General features: G+C 38.8%; 1 protein-coding gene across 9 annotated transcripts in view; it reads left to right on the top strand.

Annotated features, from left to right (window-relative positions):
* Positions 1–16274, top strand: part of diaph2 (diaphanous-related formin 2) — a 448875-nt gene that overhangs the window by 348627 nt on the left and 83974 nt on the right. For all 9 annotated transcript variants that reach the window (XM_078412289.1, XM_078412288.1, XM_078412284.1 and 6 more), the window contains one exon: positions 3432–3567. In XM_078412289.1, coding sequence (XP_078268415.1) covers positions 3432–3567 — 136 coding nt within the window. The remainder of the gene's footprint in view (positions 1–3431; positions 3568–16274) is intronic.

Raw genomic sequence — 16274 nt, 5'->3', positions numbered from 1 at the left:
TTCTGTCTGTCAACCAATTTTCTATCCATGTCAGTACCCTACCCCCATGTGCTCTAATTTTGCCCACTAATCTCCTATATTGGGACCTTGTCGAAGGCTTTCTGAAAGTCGAGGTACACCACATCCACTGACTCTCCCCTGTCAATTTTCCTAGTTACATCTTAAGTAGTTGCTTTCAGTTGCTTTGGAGTGTAAGATTCCTTTTAATAGCACTTCAAAATTTGGGTGAGGATGTTTGTTAGTGTTTCCCTGTAGCTGATTTGAAGGCTTATTTATACTACAAACGCAGGTTTCATTGGTTGCAAATCTGCACATCATATCTGCACATCATAGGTTTGCAATAGTTTACTTTGACTGCATTTCCAAATGATACATATAAAATATATTACTATTTGAATCAGTTGAGGCTGGCTGAGTGTAAGTTTCATGCTGAATTAATTCAATCATGTGATTGACGTATATATGTGTATTTTTACAATACTGATATTGAGGAACAAGATTATTTTTGAGGTTTTTACACCAATACACTGTTCTTAACAAAAATCTACCCATCATGTGAAACCTTCTATAAATTAGATAACTTCAAGACCGAAACTCAAAAACTTTTTCCATGACAGACAAATTTTCATCGTTTTACCACCATTTTGGACACCAAAAATGTGACATAAAAACTCTGTCACATTTATTCATGAATATTTAATTCATAAATAAACTTCCTATGGCCCCTCATACATATACGTTTTGATAATGATTTAGGGAAATGTCTTCATCAATACCAAGAGAAAAATACAGTAACATGTCTGATATTCTGCCTAGCAAAGATCCGGTAACGGTCGTTGTGCTTGGTGTCCATTGTCATAACGACCGTTATCGGGGTCAGTACCTCCATAAGTTAAACCACGGATGCTCTAAACCTCTACTGCTTTTCACAAACCCCAATGAGGTATCCTATGGTAATAGTGATTTTGGGGTGAGTTAATTATTTTTTCTTATATTCAAATTTAATATATCAAAAACATTGTGTGTCAAAAACTTAACGACCGTTTATTATATATTTTCTAACTTTTTAATGTCAATAAAAAAAATTTGGGGGGCATAAATTGGTCATCAAAACTAAGAAACTGAGCCAATCTTCAGTTTGGCAACACACTGTCTCTTGTTAACCTTTCGCACGGACCAAGTCGCTGACTTAATTCCTTCGTGTCAACTTCCGGACGTTCCACAACGACCGTGATAGAGACAAAAAAACATCAGACCCATGTCAACTACAAAGCTGTTACAGTGTCTGTGTGAATACTGTGTGAATATAAACCTTCTCCTGCAGTCCCTGAACATGAAATGCCTTCGTAAATCACAACATTCTGAAGAACAAGGTATTTTTATTATATGTATTTATCAAATACCACTTGGTAATTTATTTCAGACTTTTCTTCAGACTGAAGAAGGGTCTCAACTCTTAACAGAGCCACTCCAGCACTCTGTGAAACATCACCTACCCACACTCTCCAGAGACGCTGCCCGATCCGCCGAGCCGCTCCAGCAGTCTGTGAAACATCACCTACCCATGCTCTCGAGAGACGCTGCCCGACCCGCCGAGCCACTCCAGCACTCCGCGAAACGCCACCCATCCATGCTCTCCAGAGACGCTGCCCGAGCCGCTTCAGCACTCTGTGAAACAGCACAAACCCACGCTCTACAGAGATGCTGCTCGACCCGCCGAGCCACTCCAGCACTCTGTGAAACATCACCTACCCACGCTCTCCAGAGACGCTGCCCGAGCCACTCCGGCACTCTGTGAAACATCACCTACCCACGCTCTCCAGAGACGCTGCCCGACCCGCCGAGCCACTCCAGCACTCTGTGAAATATTACCTACCCACGCTCTCCAGAAACGCTGCCGGATCCGCCGAGCCACTCCACCCCGCGAAACGTCACCATGTCCTCCAGAGATGCTGCCCAAGCCACCGAGCCACTCCAGCACTCTGTGAAAAGTCACCTATCCATGTTCCCTAGAGATGCTGCCTGACCCGCTGTGTTACTCCAGCACTGTGAAACGTCGCCTATCCATGTTCTCCAGAGATGCTGCCTGACCCGCAAAGTTACTCCAGCACTCTGTGAAACACTACCAATCGATTTTCTCTAGAGATGCTGCCTGACCCGCTGAGTTACTCCAGCACTCTGTGAAATGTCACCGATCCATGTTTATACATGGTCCCCCCCATTTCAGGGCACCATAATGTTTGGGACACATGGCTTTGCAGGCGTTTGTAATTGCTCAGGTGCGTTTAATTGCCTCCTTAATGCAGGTATAAGAGAGAGCTCAGCACCCAGTCTTTCCTCCGGTCTTTCCATCACCTTTGGAAACTTTTATTGCTGTTTATCAACATGAGGACCAAAGTTGTGCCAATGAAATTTGCCTTTACGTGCAAATGAAGCCAAAGATACAATGTATTGTAACGTATGTTTTTCTTACGTAATACGCATCGCAGTGTCCAGTCAGATGGATGCAGTATTGTACTACATCATCAGGTGAATGAAGTGGAAACGGTGTTTGCAGTTTTATTGTTCCATGTGGTATTCATAAACATAGAAAGGAATAAGAAATACGTGCACTTACTGTGCCAACCAGGTCACTGGTGGACACCACATGACAACCGTTACACAAAATGTATTTGTGTATTATGATGCCATTTTCAGAAACTTGCCATCAATATGCTATCTTTTCTTATATTTTTTGTTGAAACTATGTTAGTCATGAACCCAATAAAGTGCTTACCAACTTTTTTGAAGGAATTTGAAATTTGACCCCCCCATGTCACATTATGTGCCAGTATTGTAAAAATACACATATATCTAAGAGGACACGGGGAGGTGAATTTGCATGAATAATTTAATTTGGGTAAACAGTTTGGCTTTAGACCCGTTAGATTGGGTACAGGGTGTTCTATTCTATCATTATGGAGACTGACTAGTTCATCATGGTGAGTCTTTTATGAGGAAAATCAAGCATGGTTAAATAGCACATTTGTAATGTACATACCTCAAGTGTAACAGGTAACTTTAAAGCCACAAAATGCTAGAGGTACATTCAAGTGCTTACCTCATATAAAAGCCTCTCTTCCGAAGGGAACATTGGTTTTGTCTTTTTGCACTATTATTGTTTGATTGTTTGCTTCTATGTGTATGTATGTTTGTTTTTTTCCCCCATTTATTACATTGTTTACAGAGTACTATGTTTACATATTCTTTTATAATGCTGCAAGTAGGAATTTCATTGTTCTGTCTGGGACATTTGACAATAAAACACTCTTGAATCTAAGATCTATTATTTATGACCATCCCTATTTGTTTAAGTGATGAATTAACATTTTTTTAATCGTTCCCATCTGTATATAAAAATAATATAGTTCTGCTTTGGGTTTTTTTAAAAGGATGCATTGAAGGAAAACATTAAGAAGAGGGAAACAGAAGAAAAGATCAAGAGAGCAAAGTTGGCGAAGGAGAAAGCAGAGAGAGAGAAGTTGGAAAGGCAGCAGAAGAAGAAACAATTAATTGATATGAACAAAGGTAATTTTTTGATGATAATAATATTGGTCCCACTCAGCATAGTATTATCTGAAGCAGAAATGACCAGAAATTGTTGGGTTCCCCTGAAGCCATTGCCAATATAGTTATGTCACCCTGTAAAGTGGAATTCTTCCCCCTTTATTTATCCCATCAGCATTTAACATTGTACTAAGCGTGACAATACTCGTATTTTTTCAACCCATATTTATTGCTGTATTTTGAGCTTCTAAGATGTTTTCACTGCCCTATTCAGATCTTATGTTGTCAGATCATGCAGCAGCAGATGGATTGGGAGGTTTTGAGCAGAGAAAAGCAATTATTTTCACTCTCTGTCTTTCTTAAGAAAATTGCATAATCTATATCAAATCTTGCCACATTATAAATCTGGACTGATCATGGACAATCTTGTTGAAGCAAATGATTGACAGAATGTGAAAACAGAATTCTTCATCCGACTTCTTGGTTTAGAATCCACTTGATTTACTATATTCCCAACACCAGTCTATCATAGCCATAAATCAAACTAATAAAAGTGAATTCCAAACACCAAGTCTTCCATGCACCACACTGATAATATAATGTCCATTTATTAATCAAACCTGCTTTGTGCTAAATATTCCAAGGATAGTTTAATTTCTACTCAAATCAGCAGTTGATTCATATTCTGTAAGTAGACATCTTAATGATCATTAACTATGAAAAACAGAATTTTGCACTGGAATTGTGCAGGTAACCTCAGGACGAGAAAATTGGAGCATCAATGGACCATATGGCCTCTTCGGATCATTCACCTTGTTGTGGTGAAGAGGCTTGCGTGCCCCCATGATTCCGAGAGCGATGCCGTCAGAAGCACTAGCTTCTGGTAGAGCCACCCATGGCGGCATGGACGAGGATGAGGGTCCAGACTAAGAACGATCAAAACTACAAGACCTCAACGTTGGACCAGGCAGACAAAGTTATCTTGAACTCAACGGCTGTGAAGGAGGATGAAGGCTGCAACAGATCTATCAGCTCCAATTGTCTTGGTTCCCTTGCCATTGGAATTAGTTGATTGATTTGTGATGGACCGTGTGCTTCTTGGAGTGCAACATCAACTACACGTTAAACAAACACACGCACAGGCGTCTTCGTTCTGTACACGGAACGTAGACCATCATCCTCGACCTCGAGGGATACCCACGACGATGATGTGTGGCCTCTCAAGCCTATTTTACCATTCAAGATAAACATGGCTGGTTCACCTTGAAAACTCTGCTTTCATATCTGCTTCTCAGCTCTTGACTCCCCTGAGTTCCAAATATCTAGCTCTTTTAGCTCTGAATGTATTCAATCACAGCGGTCTGTTATAGTGAATTCAAAAGATTCACAAATCTCTAAATGATGACGTTCTTTATCTCCTACTAACCTACTAAATACACTGATCAAAAAAACTTTGATGTAACATTATATTCTACACCAGTTTAATAAAGCTAATGTTCTCACATAATCCCATGCATTTCAATCGAATTGATTTTTTTTTCTGGACATTCGGAGTAAATTCTTTGACTTTTCTTCTTGCTGGTATTTCCCTTTTTCCTACAGCAGTGACTCATTCTACAAATTCTGTTAACCCTTGTGTATTTTTGCCAATTAGCATTTCTTTCATGTTTATGCCCCAGAGTTGGTTGGCTGTTTTGCTGCGAATAGTTATTGAAGAATGATCATAACCCAGAACCAACGCTGTTTCTTTTCCTCTCACAATGCTGATTCCTGCTTCATTGGGCTGCAAAACCCCACCAATGCAGCACTTTCCTTATGGTCACACTTTCCCAGCTAATGTCCTGGAAGCTTCACTTCTGTGGCTGGCCTTGTTGGTGGAGAAGTCTGCAAAATAATTTGCCAGCGAGATGTAATGAATAGAAGCATGGAATATATATTCATGGGTTTATGATTAAAATTGATCCTACTGGGAATATAGCAAGTAGAGTAAAATTTACAACTGGATGATCAGAATCATTCAGTGGTTGTCAAAACATATATAATCAAAATACATTTTAAAATGAAAGTATAAATAAATTCACAAACACATTCAATGTATGTAAATTCAATAATATTGTTAATGATGATTAAAATTATATTAAGAAACAACTGAGCTGCACTAATTCTGTCAACTAGATTGACAGCCACATTCAAATGATTAGGCTGTGCTGATGTCTCAGTTGTAGCGGGTATAAAACAGGGACCAGGTTGGTACGATATCCCAGCCCTCCATTCGGCACCTCTGGAAATGGCCTGCACACAGTGCTATGCCGTATTTGACAATCACTATACTCCACACTGCACTGTGCAGCTATGGAAGCCAGAAGGCGCTGAGATTTGTGACTTTAGTACATACAGTACGAAGACTAGAATTTACTATGTGGTAATGTCATCAATAGACCTGTTAGCAGACTATACTTATCTCTCTCTTTGTTCTTTGGATAAGATGCAGCTATAAATCTGAAAACCAGATCAAAGCACATCTTCATCATAAAAATATTAATCAGTAAGATTGAAAACACATTTTGTCCCCATCATATTGTTTCGGTGCTATATCCCGTTGGTAATGATTTGATACAGCAATTCTTCTGGCAAAATGGATTGCACCATAATGATAATTTAGGGGGTGAGGCCACAATTTTAAAGGTCTAAGTAGAGATGTAGAATACATAATTAAAAAATACTTATGATGGAAGACACCAATAATCTGTTTATGCTGGTATAGTAGTTCAATCTGTGCGTACTTTTGGAAAAATCTACATTTAAGTTTTCCTTTCTCAGATGTTTAATCTGGTTTCCCTGCAGATTTATATGTTCTATTATTTAAAATTTATTGTTCAAATGTTTCATATTTTAAAATCAACTATTTTTTCAACTATTTTTCCTTGCTCCATATTTCCCTTATTAAGCTTATTAAGCTTTACTCTCAGGTTATCAAACATATCTTGTAAGATTTAGATCTATAGTTGCAACTTATACAAATAACTATTTTTCTATAAGTACCTTGAAATACTTGTTCAAGGTTGTGAAAAATAGATTTAATTTTCCCAGCAGCACATTTGAAAGGTGAAAAAATGCCTCTTTATAGAATCTTTGTAGAACTTTTAAAAGTTATTTTATTGCTGTTTTATTTCACTGAATGATCAATACGCCAATTTTACCAATAATAAAGGTTTTGGGGCATAAATGTCATGAAACTAATAAAGCAGTAGCTTTATATTATTAATGCACTTTAGGATCAAGATGTCAAATGTTTGTAAAATTGAAAACAGTTTATTCAGGCTTCCTAATTCAGAATTCATTGTAACTGATATGAAATATATAAAGTATTGCATGCAGTGCTGGTCATTAGGGTCTAGGAAGGATACCATGGTGCTGGATGTTGCCTGGGAAGGAGCAGTTCGGTTATGAGGATGGACTGGAGAAGTTAGGTTTGTAGAACAGAGGAGGTTAAGGGTGAATATGATTGAGCTACAGTGCCCTCCATAATGTGTGGGACAAAGACCCATCATTTATTTATTTGCCTCTGTACTCCACAATTTGAGATTTGGAATAGAAAAAATCGCATGTGGTTAAAGTGCACATTATCAGATTTTAATAAAGGTCATTTTTGTACATTTTGGTTTCACCATGTAGAAATTACAGCAGTGTTTATCCATACACTGGATGTATAAACCCCCATTTCAGGGCGCCATAATGTTTGGGGCATAGCAATGTCATGTAAATGAAAGTAGTCATGTTTAGCATTTTGTTGCATATCTTTTGCATGCAATGACTGCTTGAAGTCTGCGATTCATGGACATCACCAGTTGCTGGGTGTCTTCTCTGGTGATGCTCTGCCAGCCTGTATTGCAGCCATCTTTAGCTTATGCTTGTTTTGGGGGCTAGTCCCCTTCAGTTTTCTCCTCAGCATATAAAAGGCATGCTCAATTGGGTTCAGATCGGGTGATTGACTTGGCCACTCAAGAATTGACCATATTTAGCTTTGAAAAACTCCTTTGTTGCTTCAGCAGTATGTTTGGGATCATTGTCTTGCTGTAGAATGAACCGCCTGCCAATGAGTTTTTAGGCATTTGTTTGAACTTGAGCAGATAGGATGTGTCTATACACTTCAGAATTAATTATGCTACTACCATCAGCAGTTATATCATCAATGAAGATAAGTGAGCCAGTACCTTCAGCAGCCATACATGCCCAGGCCATAACACTCCCACCACCATGTTTCACATATGAGGTGGTATGCTTTGGATTTTGGGCAGTTCCTTCTCTCCTCCATACTTTGCTCTTGCCATCACTCTGATATAAGTTAATCTTCATCTCATCTGTCCACAAGACCTTTTTTCCAGAACTGTGGTTGCTCTTTTAAGTACTTCTTGGCCAACTGTAACCTGGCCATCCAGTGGTTTGTATCTTGCAGTGTAGCCTCTATATTTCTGTTCATGATGTCTTCTGTGGACAGTGGTCATTGACAAATCCACACCTGACTCCTGAAGAGTGTTTCTGATCTGTCGGACAGGTGTTTGGGGATTTTTCTTTATTATAGAGAGAATTCTTCTGTCATCAGCTGTGGAGGTTTTGCTTGGCCTGCCAGTCCCTTTGCGATTAGTAAGCTCACCAGTGCTCTCTTTCTTCTTAATGATGTTCCAAACAGTTCATTTTGGTAAGCCTGAGGTTTGGCTGATGTCTCTAACAGTTTTATTCTTGTTTCTCAGTCTCATAATTATGGCTTCTTTGACTTTCATTGGTACAACTTTGGTCCTCATGTTGATAAACAGCAATAAAAGTTTCCAAAGGTGATGGAAAGGCTGGAGGAAAGACTAGGTGCTGAGAGCTCTCTTATACCTGCATTAAGGAGGCATTTAAACACCCCTGAGCAAATACAAACACCTGCGAAGCCATGTGTCCCAAACATTATGGTGCCTTGAAATGGGGGGACTATGTATAAACATAGCTGTAATTTCTACATGGTGAAACCAAAATGTATAAAAATACCCTTTAATAAAATCTGGGAATGTGCACTTTAACCACATGTAATTTTGTCTATTACAAATCTCAAATTGTGGAGTCCAGAGGAAAATAAATATATGATGGGTCTTTGTCCCAAAAATTATCGAGTGCACTGTATATAAAATTATGAGGAGTATAGGTAGTGCAGACAGCAAGAAACCTTTCTCCACATCAGAAGTAGATAAAACTAGAGGACATTGGTGTCGAGTAAGGTGGACATGATTTAGAGGGATATGAAGGCGACCTGCTTCATCGAGAGTGCTAAGTATCTGGAGTGTACGGTCTGAGAGAATGTGTGAAGGTGGTTCACTGACAGCATTTAAGAAATGCCTCGATGAGCACTTGAATCATCTCGGCATAGAAGGCTATGGACCAAGTGCAGGCAGATGGAAAACGACTGCATGTAACATTTGGATTACATAGTGAATTAATTTTGACACATGGCCTAAAAACAGGTATATCTGCTCCGCGAAGATATATTTTACAGATTATTATTCTTGTCTTTTATTCAATTTGTTTTTGTCATCATTGAAGCATAAAGTGTTATTTAGCAAAGAAAATCTACAATCATCAGTCATTTAAAGCAAGTTCCAGTTCTTCATTCAGATTCTGATTAGTTTATTGTCATAAACACCAGGGAGCAATGAAATTTCTTGTTCACACGAAGTTCACAGAGTAAACAGTTTACATACAGTCTTTCTGTTTCTAGTTTACATACAGTAATGATAATTACAATAAATGCTTTGACAAGAGTAAATCAATAGAATGTTGCAAGATTGCAGTGCAATCCAAAGTAGTGCAAAAAATATTGGTGTGCAATAACAGCATAACCAAATGAGGTAGAGTTAAGAACAAGAGTACATGGCAGGATATCTGCAAAGGGTTTGTGAAAAAAAGTATTTTGGATCAGGAGTCAATATCAATGGGGAAGAAGCTGTTTTTAAGTTTCAAACTCTTGTATCTTCTCCCAGAAGATACAAGAGAGAGAAAGGAATGGTGAGCGTAAAAGGCATACTTGACAATACTTACAGCCTTCCTAAAGCAATACATCGTGAAGGTGGACTGAATGCAAGGGAGTGACAAGCCTGTGATGGACTCTCTGCAGGCTCAGGTGATCAAAAGCAGAAAGACACCATACCAGGTTGATATCTAGGAAAGTAAATATGGCGTCAGTGTGAATTGACCAAGATAGGTTACTAGTAATATACACGCTTGGGAACTTGAAGTGATTGACCATCTCTACAACAATGAGGACAGAGTTGTATTCACCCCCTCACTTCCTTTGGTCAACAACCAACTCTTTCATCTTTCTGATGTTAAGGACAGGGTTAACAAACTTAACAATCGAGTTGAGTTGTACTTGGCCACAGAGTTCAGGGAGTAGAGCAAGTGACTGAGCACGTAACCCTGACAGGTACCAGTGTTGAAGGTCAGAGTGGAGGAAAATGTTAGGGCCAATTCTAAGCAACTGAGATCAACTGGTCAAGATGTCCAGAAGCCAGTTGCAGTTGGAGGCCCCAACGCCAAGGTCCAGAAGTTTAGTGATGAGCTTATATAGTATTATAGTGTAGCTGTTGTCGATGAAAAACATCCTGACGTAGGTATTCTTACCATCATTATGATCCAGAGCTGAATGTAGTGCGACTGAGATGGCGTACTCTGTAGACCTATTTTTTTTATTTTTACAATCTATACAGGATCTAGATTGTCCAGACATCTGGTGCAGATATGTGCCATTAAAAATCTTTCGATCATCGATTTTAGAGCTACAGTCACTGTGGTAGATCACTTTATTTTTCTTAGGGATTAGAATTATGGAGGTTGCCTTGAAGTAGATGGGAACCATAGACTGCTGAATTGAGAGGTTGATGATGGCAGCAAAGACTATGGCCAATTGATTGGCGCAGGATTTCAAAACTCATCTGGGCTGGCCATTTTCTGAAAATGTTTCCCTTTGATAGCAAATTTGACTTCTGCAACTGAGATGTGTAGGACAGCGCCAGCAGGAGATGAGAAATGTGTCTAAGTGGAACTTTGTTGGCCTGTTCAAAGCAGGAGTAAAAGGCATCAAGCTCGTCTTGAGATGAAAGGAGACGATGCCATGCTAATATGTGCTTTCCGCAAACATGATGTTGATGATGGCCATCATAACCTCTGTTCCAGTCTGTCATCTTTAGTTCCAAGCCATTTAACTTATTACAAATTGAATTGTGGAACAATGATGGTCTAATGTATACCACTTAAAAGTTGCCTTATTGTGGCACATCTGCAGAAGTGTGTTATTTTTATGTAACTTTGTAATTATGCCTGCTGAATTCCTGCAGGGAGGATATAGAAATATATTTGCTTCATTCAAGCATAAAATACTATCACAATCAATTTGTTCTTTATCTCAGAATGTAATGAAGATTAATCAATTTGCATTTAATGAAAAATAATCATTTAAAGCCATATCCCTTCTCCACGTTAATGTGTAGGAAAGAACTGCAGATGCTGGTTTAAATGGAAGGTAGGCACAAAATGCTGGAGTAACTCAGCAGGACATGTAGCATCTCTGGAGTGAAGGAATGGGTGATGTTTCGGGTCGAGTCTGAAGAAGGGTCTCTCCCCGAAACATCACTCATTCATTCTCTCCAGAGATGCTGCCTGTCCCGCTGATTTGCTCCAGCATTTTGTGTTTCCTCCACATTAATGTACTGGATTGATGTCTACTGCCTAGTTCAGTTCCAGAAACATCCAATTTAGCAGTAAATCAGTGGGAATTTGAATTTTGCCTTGTGCATTCATAAAAAGCCATTTGTTTCATAGTTTAATGACAGGCACCTGAAAGTGAAACGTAATACTGAACTGAAATATTATAGTAGATTAGTTAGTCATTTAATTGTCAGATTTTGAATTGAAATGGTTGCAAAGTTGGAGTAAGTTCCAATGTGTCGCAGGAGTGTAAACTTGATTACAGATTTGTCACCATGCTGTGTGATTCTTTTTCTTCTTGCCATGAAGATCAATTTCAAAAGAGTCACCAGGGATTATTCAGACTGTATTGTATTTCATGTTAAACTGCATTTACACCATATTTTTAAAAATGTTACTAATATCCTATGCATTTATTTGCTCCCTGATTTCCATCTCTTTCTTAAGATCGCTAAAAGAAAGCTACTATCTGTTAATGCCAATGGAGAAACCACTCCATTTCTGTGCAAATATTCTGTACAAGACTATTAAATGTAGCCAGAGAGCTAGACTATTTGGCCCCTTCAGCTGCTTCCCCATTCAACAGGATTGTAGCTAATATTCTTTAAAAATCTAATATATCTACCCTGTCTCCAGATGCCTTGATAAATTGGAAGTGAGTTGTCTGAAATCCACCAGTCTCACTTTTGAATGTAGTTAATGACTCGGTTTCTCTGGCCTTCCAGAGTAGAGAATTCCAAAGATCTATGTACCTTCCCCTCAGCTCTATCGTACTTGAGTTTGAACTGATTGAGTCTATCTATATAAGGTATGCCTGATCTGCTTGGATTTGCATGCAACACAAAGCTTTTCACTGTACCTAGGTATAGGTGCCAAGAGTAAACCTAAATCAAAATCTCCTCATATCAATTCTATCTTATATTCCCTTCATCTTGAGACTATGAACCATTGTTCTGGAATCCTCAACCAGGAAAAATATTTTGCCCCATAAGAATATTTTTTTAATGTTTTGATGAGGTTACACTTGTTCTCAAATCTGGAGAATTGAGATCTAGTGCACTTAATCTCTGCTTATATGATGGAAGTGCCTTTTCAGTTTCCAGTCTGGTGAATCCTTTCTGCACTGTAAGTATATATTATTTTTGGCAAGGGGACCAAAATTGTACACAATTCGCACTCATGCTCTATATAATTGTGGGAAGACATTGTTCATCTCCTCCTTAAGATCTTCTGGTAAAAGTCAATGTAAAGTTTGCTGCACCTTGATGTTAGTTTTTAATTACTTGTATGCAAGGACATTCAGGACCCTTTGGAATATCAACACTTCTCAATCTCTCACTATTTAAAGGAAATTATATTTTTCAAGTTTCTCTTCTCATGCGGAGAACCCCCTTCTTACCACATTGCCAACTCACTTATCTTGTGTTTGTTCACTTGAACTATTTATGCATTTTCATAATTACTATGCATAGTCCCACTTAATTTCATATCACCAACAAACCTAAAATGTTAACAGATTAAGAACAGTTTGGGTCCAAAAATCAGTCCATATTGTGTGTCACCCCCCCAGAATGTCATTCTCTGCTGGCTGTTAATCAAATCTCAATCAACACCTGTATATTACCTCTGCTCAAAGTGTATTCAACGACCTCTGTTGTGGAACCATTTTTGAAAGTCCTCTCTAAATCCAAGTACACCACATCCATTGGTTGCATTTCATCTTCTCTTTTAGATACATCCCCAAAGAGCTCCCGCAGATTAAACATAATTTCCGTTTCATAAATCCAAGTTGAATCTGCTCAATAATATCAATGATATAGCGTGTTCACTAAATATATCAACATGTTCATAACCAGGTCAGATTAATAGGCTGACAGTTTCATGTTTTCTCTCTTCTTTCTTTCTTAAAAGTAGCATTACATTTGCTACCCTCCAATCTGCAGGAGCCATTGCAGAATCTAGAGAATTATGTAAAATTATAACCTGCACTGTCTCTTAGGCAACTTCTTTCAAAACTCCAGATGAATATCAGAAGGTCCTTGAGACTTTTTGATTTTCAGGCTCATTAACTTCTCTAATAGTATTTCTGTACTCACACTATTTTATTTTCATACTCATTTGCACTAGACCTGGTCCCCAGTATTTCTGGGAGCTTTTGCTGTGCCTTCTTCCATGAAAGCAAACACAGAGTGTTTGTTTAATTTCTCTGATAGTTCGTCCTTGAGATTCTCCCTCTCTGTCTGCAAATATCCTAATCTTTGCCCTCCTTGGCCTTTTCAACATGTATATTGGAAATTCTTGTATTTTTTTTTGTTTCTCAAGGGTTTCTTCGCACAGCTTTATTTTGCTTTTTATCAATTTCAGCATCTTTTCTTGATTTCTAAATCCAATTTGCATCCAAATCCACAAGCCTGGTTTTTCATTTTGCAACCCCTTTCCTTGGGATTTAAAGTTCCAGGAGTTTGCTTTGTTGCTTCTTACAACATGGGTTCTTGTAACCAACTCATATAAAACAATATGCCATCTCAGAGAATCATTATCCATGACATGCTGAAGACAATTAATTCTACCTTACCATCCCTATTCCTATCTTGTTTGATTAAATCTGTGCTGTCAGATTGTCTACTTGACATCGTCATTGATAAGCCATTGATATCCTGCTCCTGGTTCATAAGTTTGCAGTGTATTCTATTCCCTGCAGATGTTCATTGCTATTCTTATTCATGTATCTTTTTTAAGAATAAGTGTTTTTCTTCCTTGGTAAAATGGCAGCAGCTGCCAGCATAAGAAGCATCACTTGGCTTTATTATCGTTGGTTGCACATTTTACATTGATATTGTGTACAGGTTCAAATTGATTGAATCTAGTTTTCACTTTTCACTGGGTTAAGTTATCGGGGAATTAGTGATGAATGATATAAACATTTAAACATTGTTAGAGTGCTGAACTTTGAAAGAGAGTATTTGGCAAAGTATTATTTTTTGTAAATGAGTCAATTTATAAAATATCAATGTTTGTTAAGAGAATTGTAAATTATTTTACATGCACAGCTCAGTTAATGCTTCCCAATTGCTAAACACTTTACTCCCCCTTACATTCCCATACTGACCTTTCTATCCTAGGCCTCCACTGTCAGAGTGAGGCCCAATGCAAATTGGAGGAACAGCACTTCATATTTTGCTTGGTCAGCTTTCAACCCACCGGCATGCATCTTGATTTCTCTAAGTTCAGGTAACCCTTGTTTTCCCTCTCTCTCCATCCCTCGCCCATCCTACTTCTCCGACTAGTTTGACTATCCGTCTGATTCAATTTTACTGATTGTATGCCTTGTTGTCACCTTCCCCTCAGCTAACAATGATGTATTCTACATTTCCCTTGGTCTTCCGTCCCCTTTGATCTCTCGTTTTCACACCTTACCTTTTCATATCTCTGTGTCTCCCTCTCCCCTGATTCTCAATCCGAAGAAGGATCTGGACCCGAAACGTCACCCATTCCTTCCATCATTCCCTGTCATTCCCCACTGAGTTACTCCAGCATTTTGTGTCTATTCTACATTATTATATAAGCTAGGTGTGCATAGTTGTTAAAATTATATTTCGTGTTTCTTTACTGCTATATAGGAATTTCATTTAGTAAACAATATTGGCCCTGAATTTGCATATGACAGCAAATAAATACCTCTTCCTACTTCCATTATGTGTACTTTGCTTTGATGATGCCTGATATAGTGATGTCCATTTTGTGGACTTCCTTCTGCTGATACCTGAAATAGGTATTTCTATAGATTGGACTTCCCTTTGCAATGCCTGAACTGGAGATTTCCATAGATTCCTTTACAGATGTCTGCAACTGTCGGCTAACAGCTAGCAGCTGTGATATCATCAAGCTTGCTGAGCAGTCGCAATAATGAGTTATAGAAACATAGAAAATAGGTACAGAGGTAGGCCATTCGGCTCTTCGAGCCTGCACCGCCATTCAATATGATCATGGCTGATCATCCAACTCAGTATCCCGTACCTGCCTTCTCTCCATACCCCCTGATCCCTTTAGCCACAAGTGCCACATCTAACTCCCTCTTAAATATAGCCAATGAACTGGCCTCAACTACCTTCTGTGGCAGAGAATTCCACAGATTCACCACTCTCTGTGTGAAAAAAAACAACATGTAGAGGAACCAACGAGAGAGCAAGCTATTCTAGACTGGATATTGAGTAATGAGGAAGGGTTAGTTAGCAGTCTTGATGTGCGTGGCCCCTTGGGCAAGAGTGACCATAATATGGTTGAGTTCATCAGGATGGAGAGTGACATAGTTAATTCAGAAACAACGGTTCTGAACTTAAAGAAAAGTAACTTTGAGGGCATGAGACGTGAATTGGCCAAGATAGACTGGCAATTGATTCTTAAAGGGTTGACGGTGGATATGCAATGGAAGGCATTTAAAGACCGCATGGATGAACTACAACAATTGTTCATCCCAGTTTGGCAAAAGAATAAATCAGGGAAGGTAGTGCATCCGTGGCTAACAAGGGAGATTGGGGATAGTATCAAAACAAAAGATGAAGCGTACAAATTAGCAAGAAAAAGCAGCCTTCCAGAGGACTGGGAGAAATTCAGAGTCCAGCAGAGGAAGACAAAGGGCTTAATTAGGAAAGGGAAAATAGATTATGAAAGAAAACTGGCAGGGAACATAAAAACTGACTGCAAAAGCTTTTATAGATATGTGAAGAGAAAAAGATTAGTTTAAACAAATGTAGGTCCCTTGCAGTCAGAAACAGGTGAATTGATCATGGGGATTTATTCACAAAATGCTGGAGTAACTCAGCAGGTCAGGCAGCATCTCGGGAGAGAAGGAATGGGTGACGTTTCGGGTCGAGACCCTTCTTCATTGATCATGGGGAACAAGGACATGGCAGACCAATTGAATAACTACTTTGGTTCTGTCTTCACTAAGGAAGACATAAATAATCTGCCGGAAATAGCAGGGGACC

Source organism: Rhinoraja longicauda, chromosome 15 (assembly GCF_053455715.1).
Source record: "Rhinoraja longicauda isolate Sanriku21f chromosome 15, sRhiLon1.1, whole genome shotgun sequence".
In the NCBI taxonomy this organism is placed as follows: Eukaryota; Metazoa; Chordata; class Chondrichthyes; order Rajiformes; family Arhynchobatidae; genus Rhinoraja; species Rhinoraja longicauda.
This window is presented reverse-complemented; position numbering and strand designations above follow the sequence as displayed.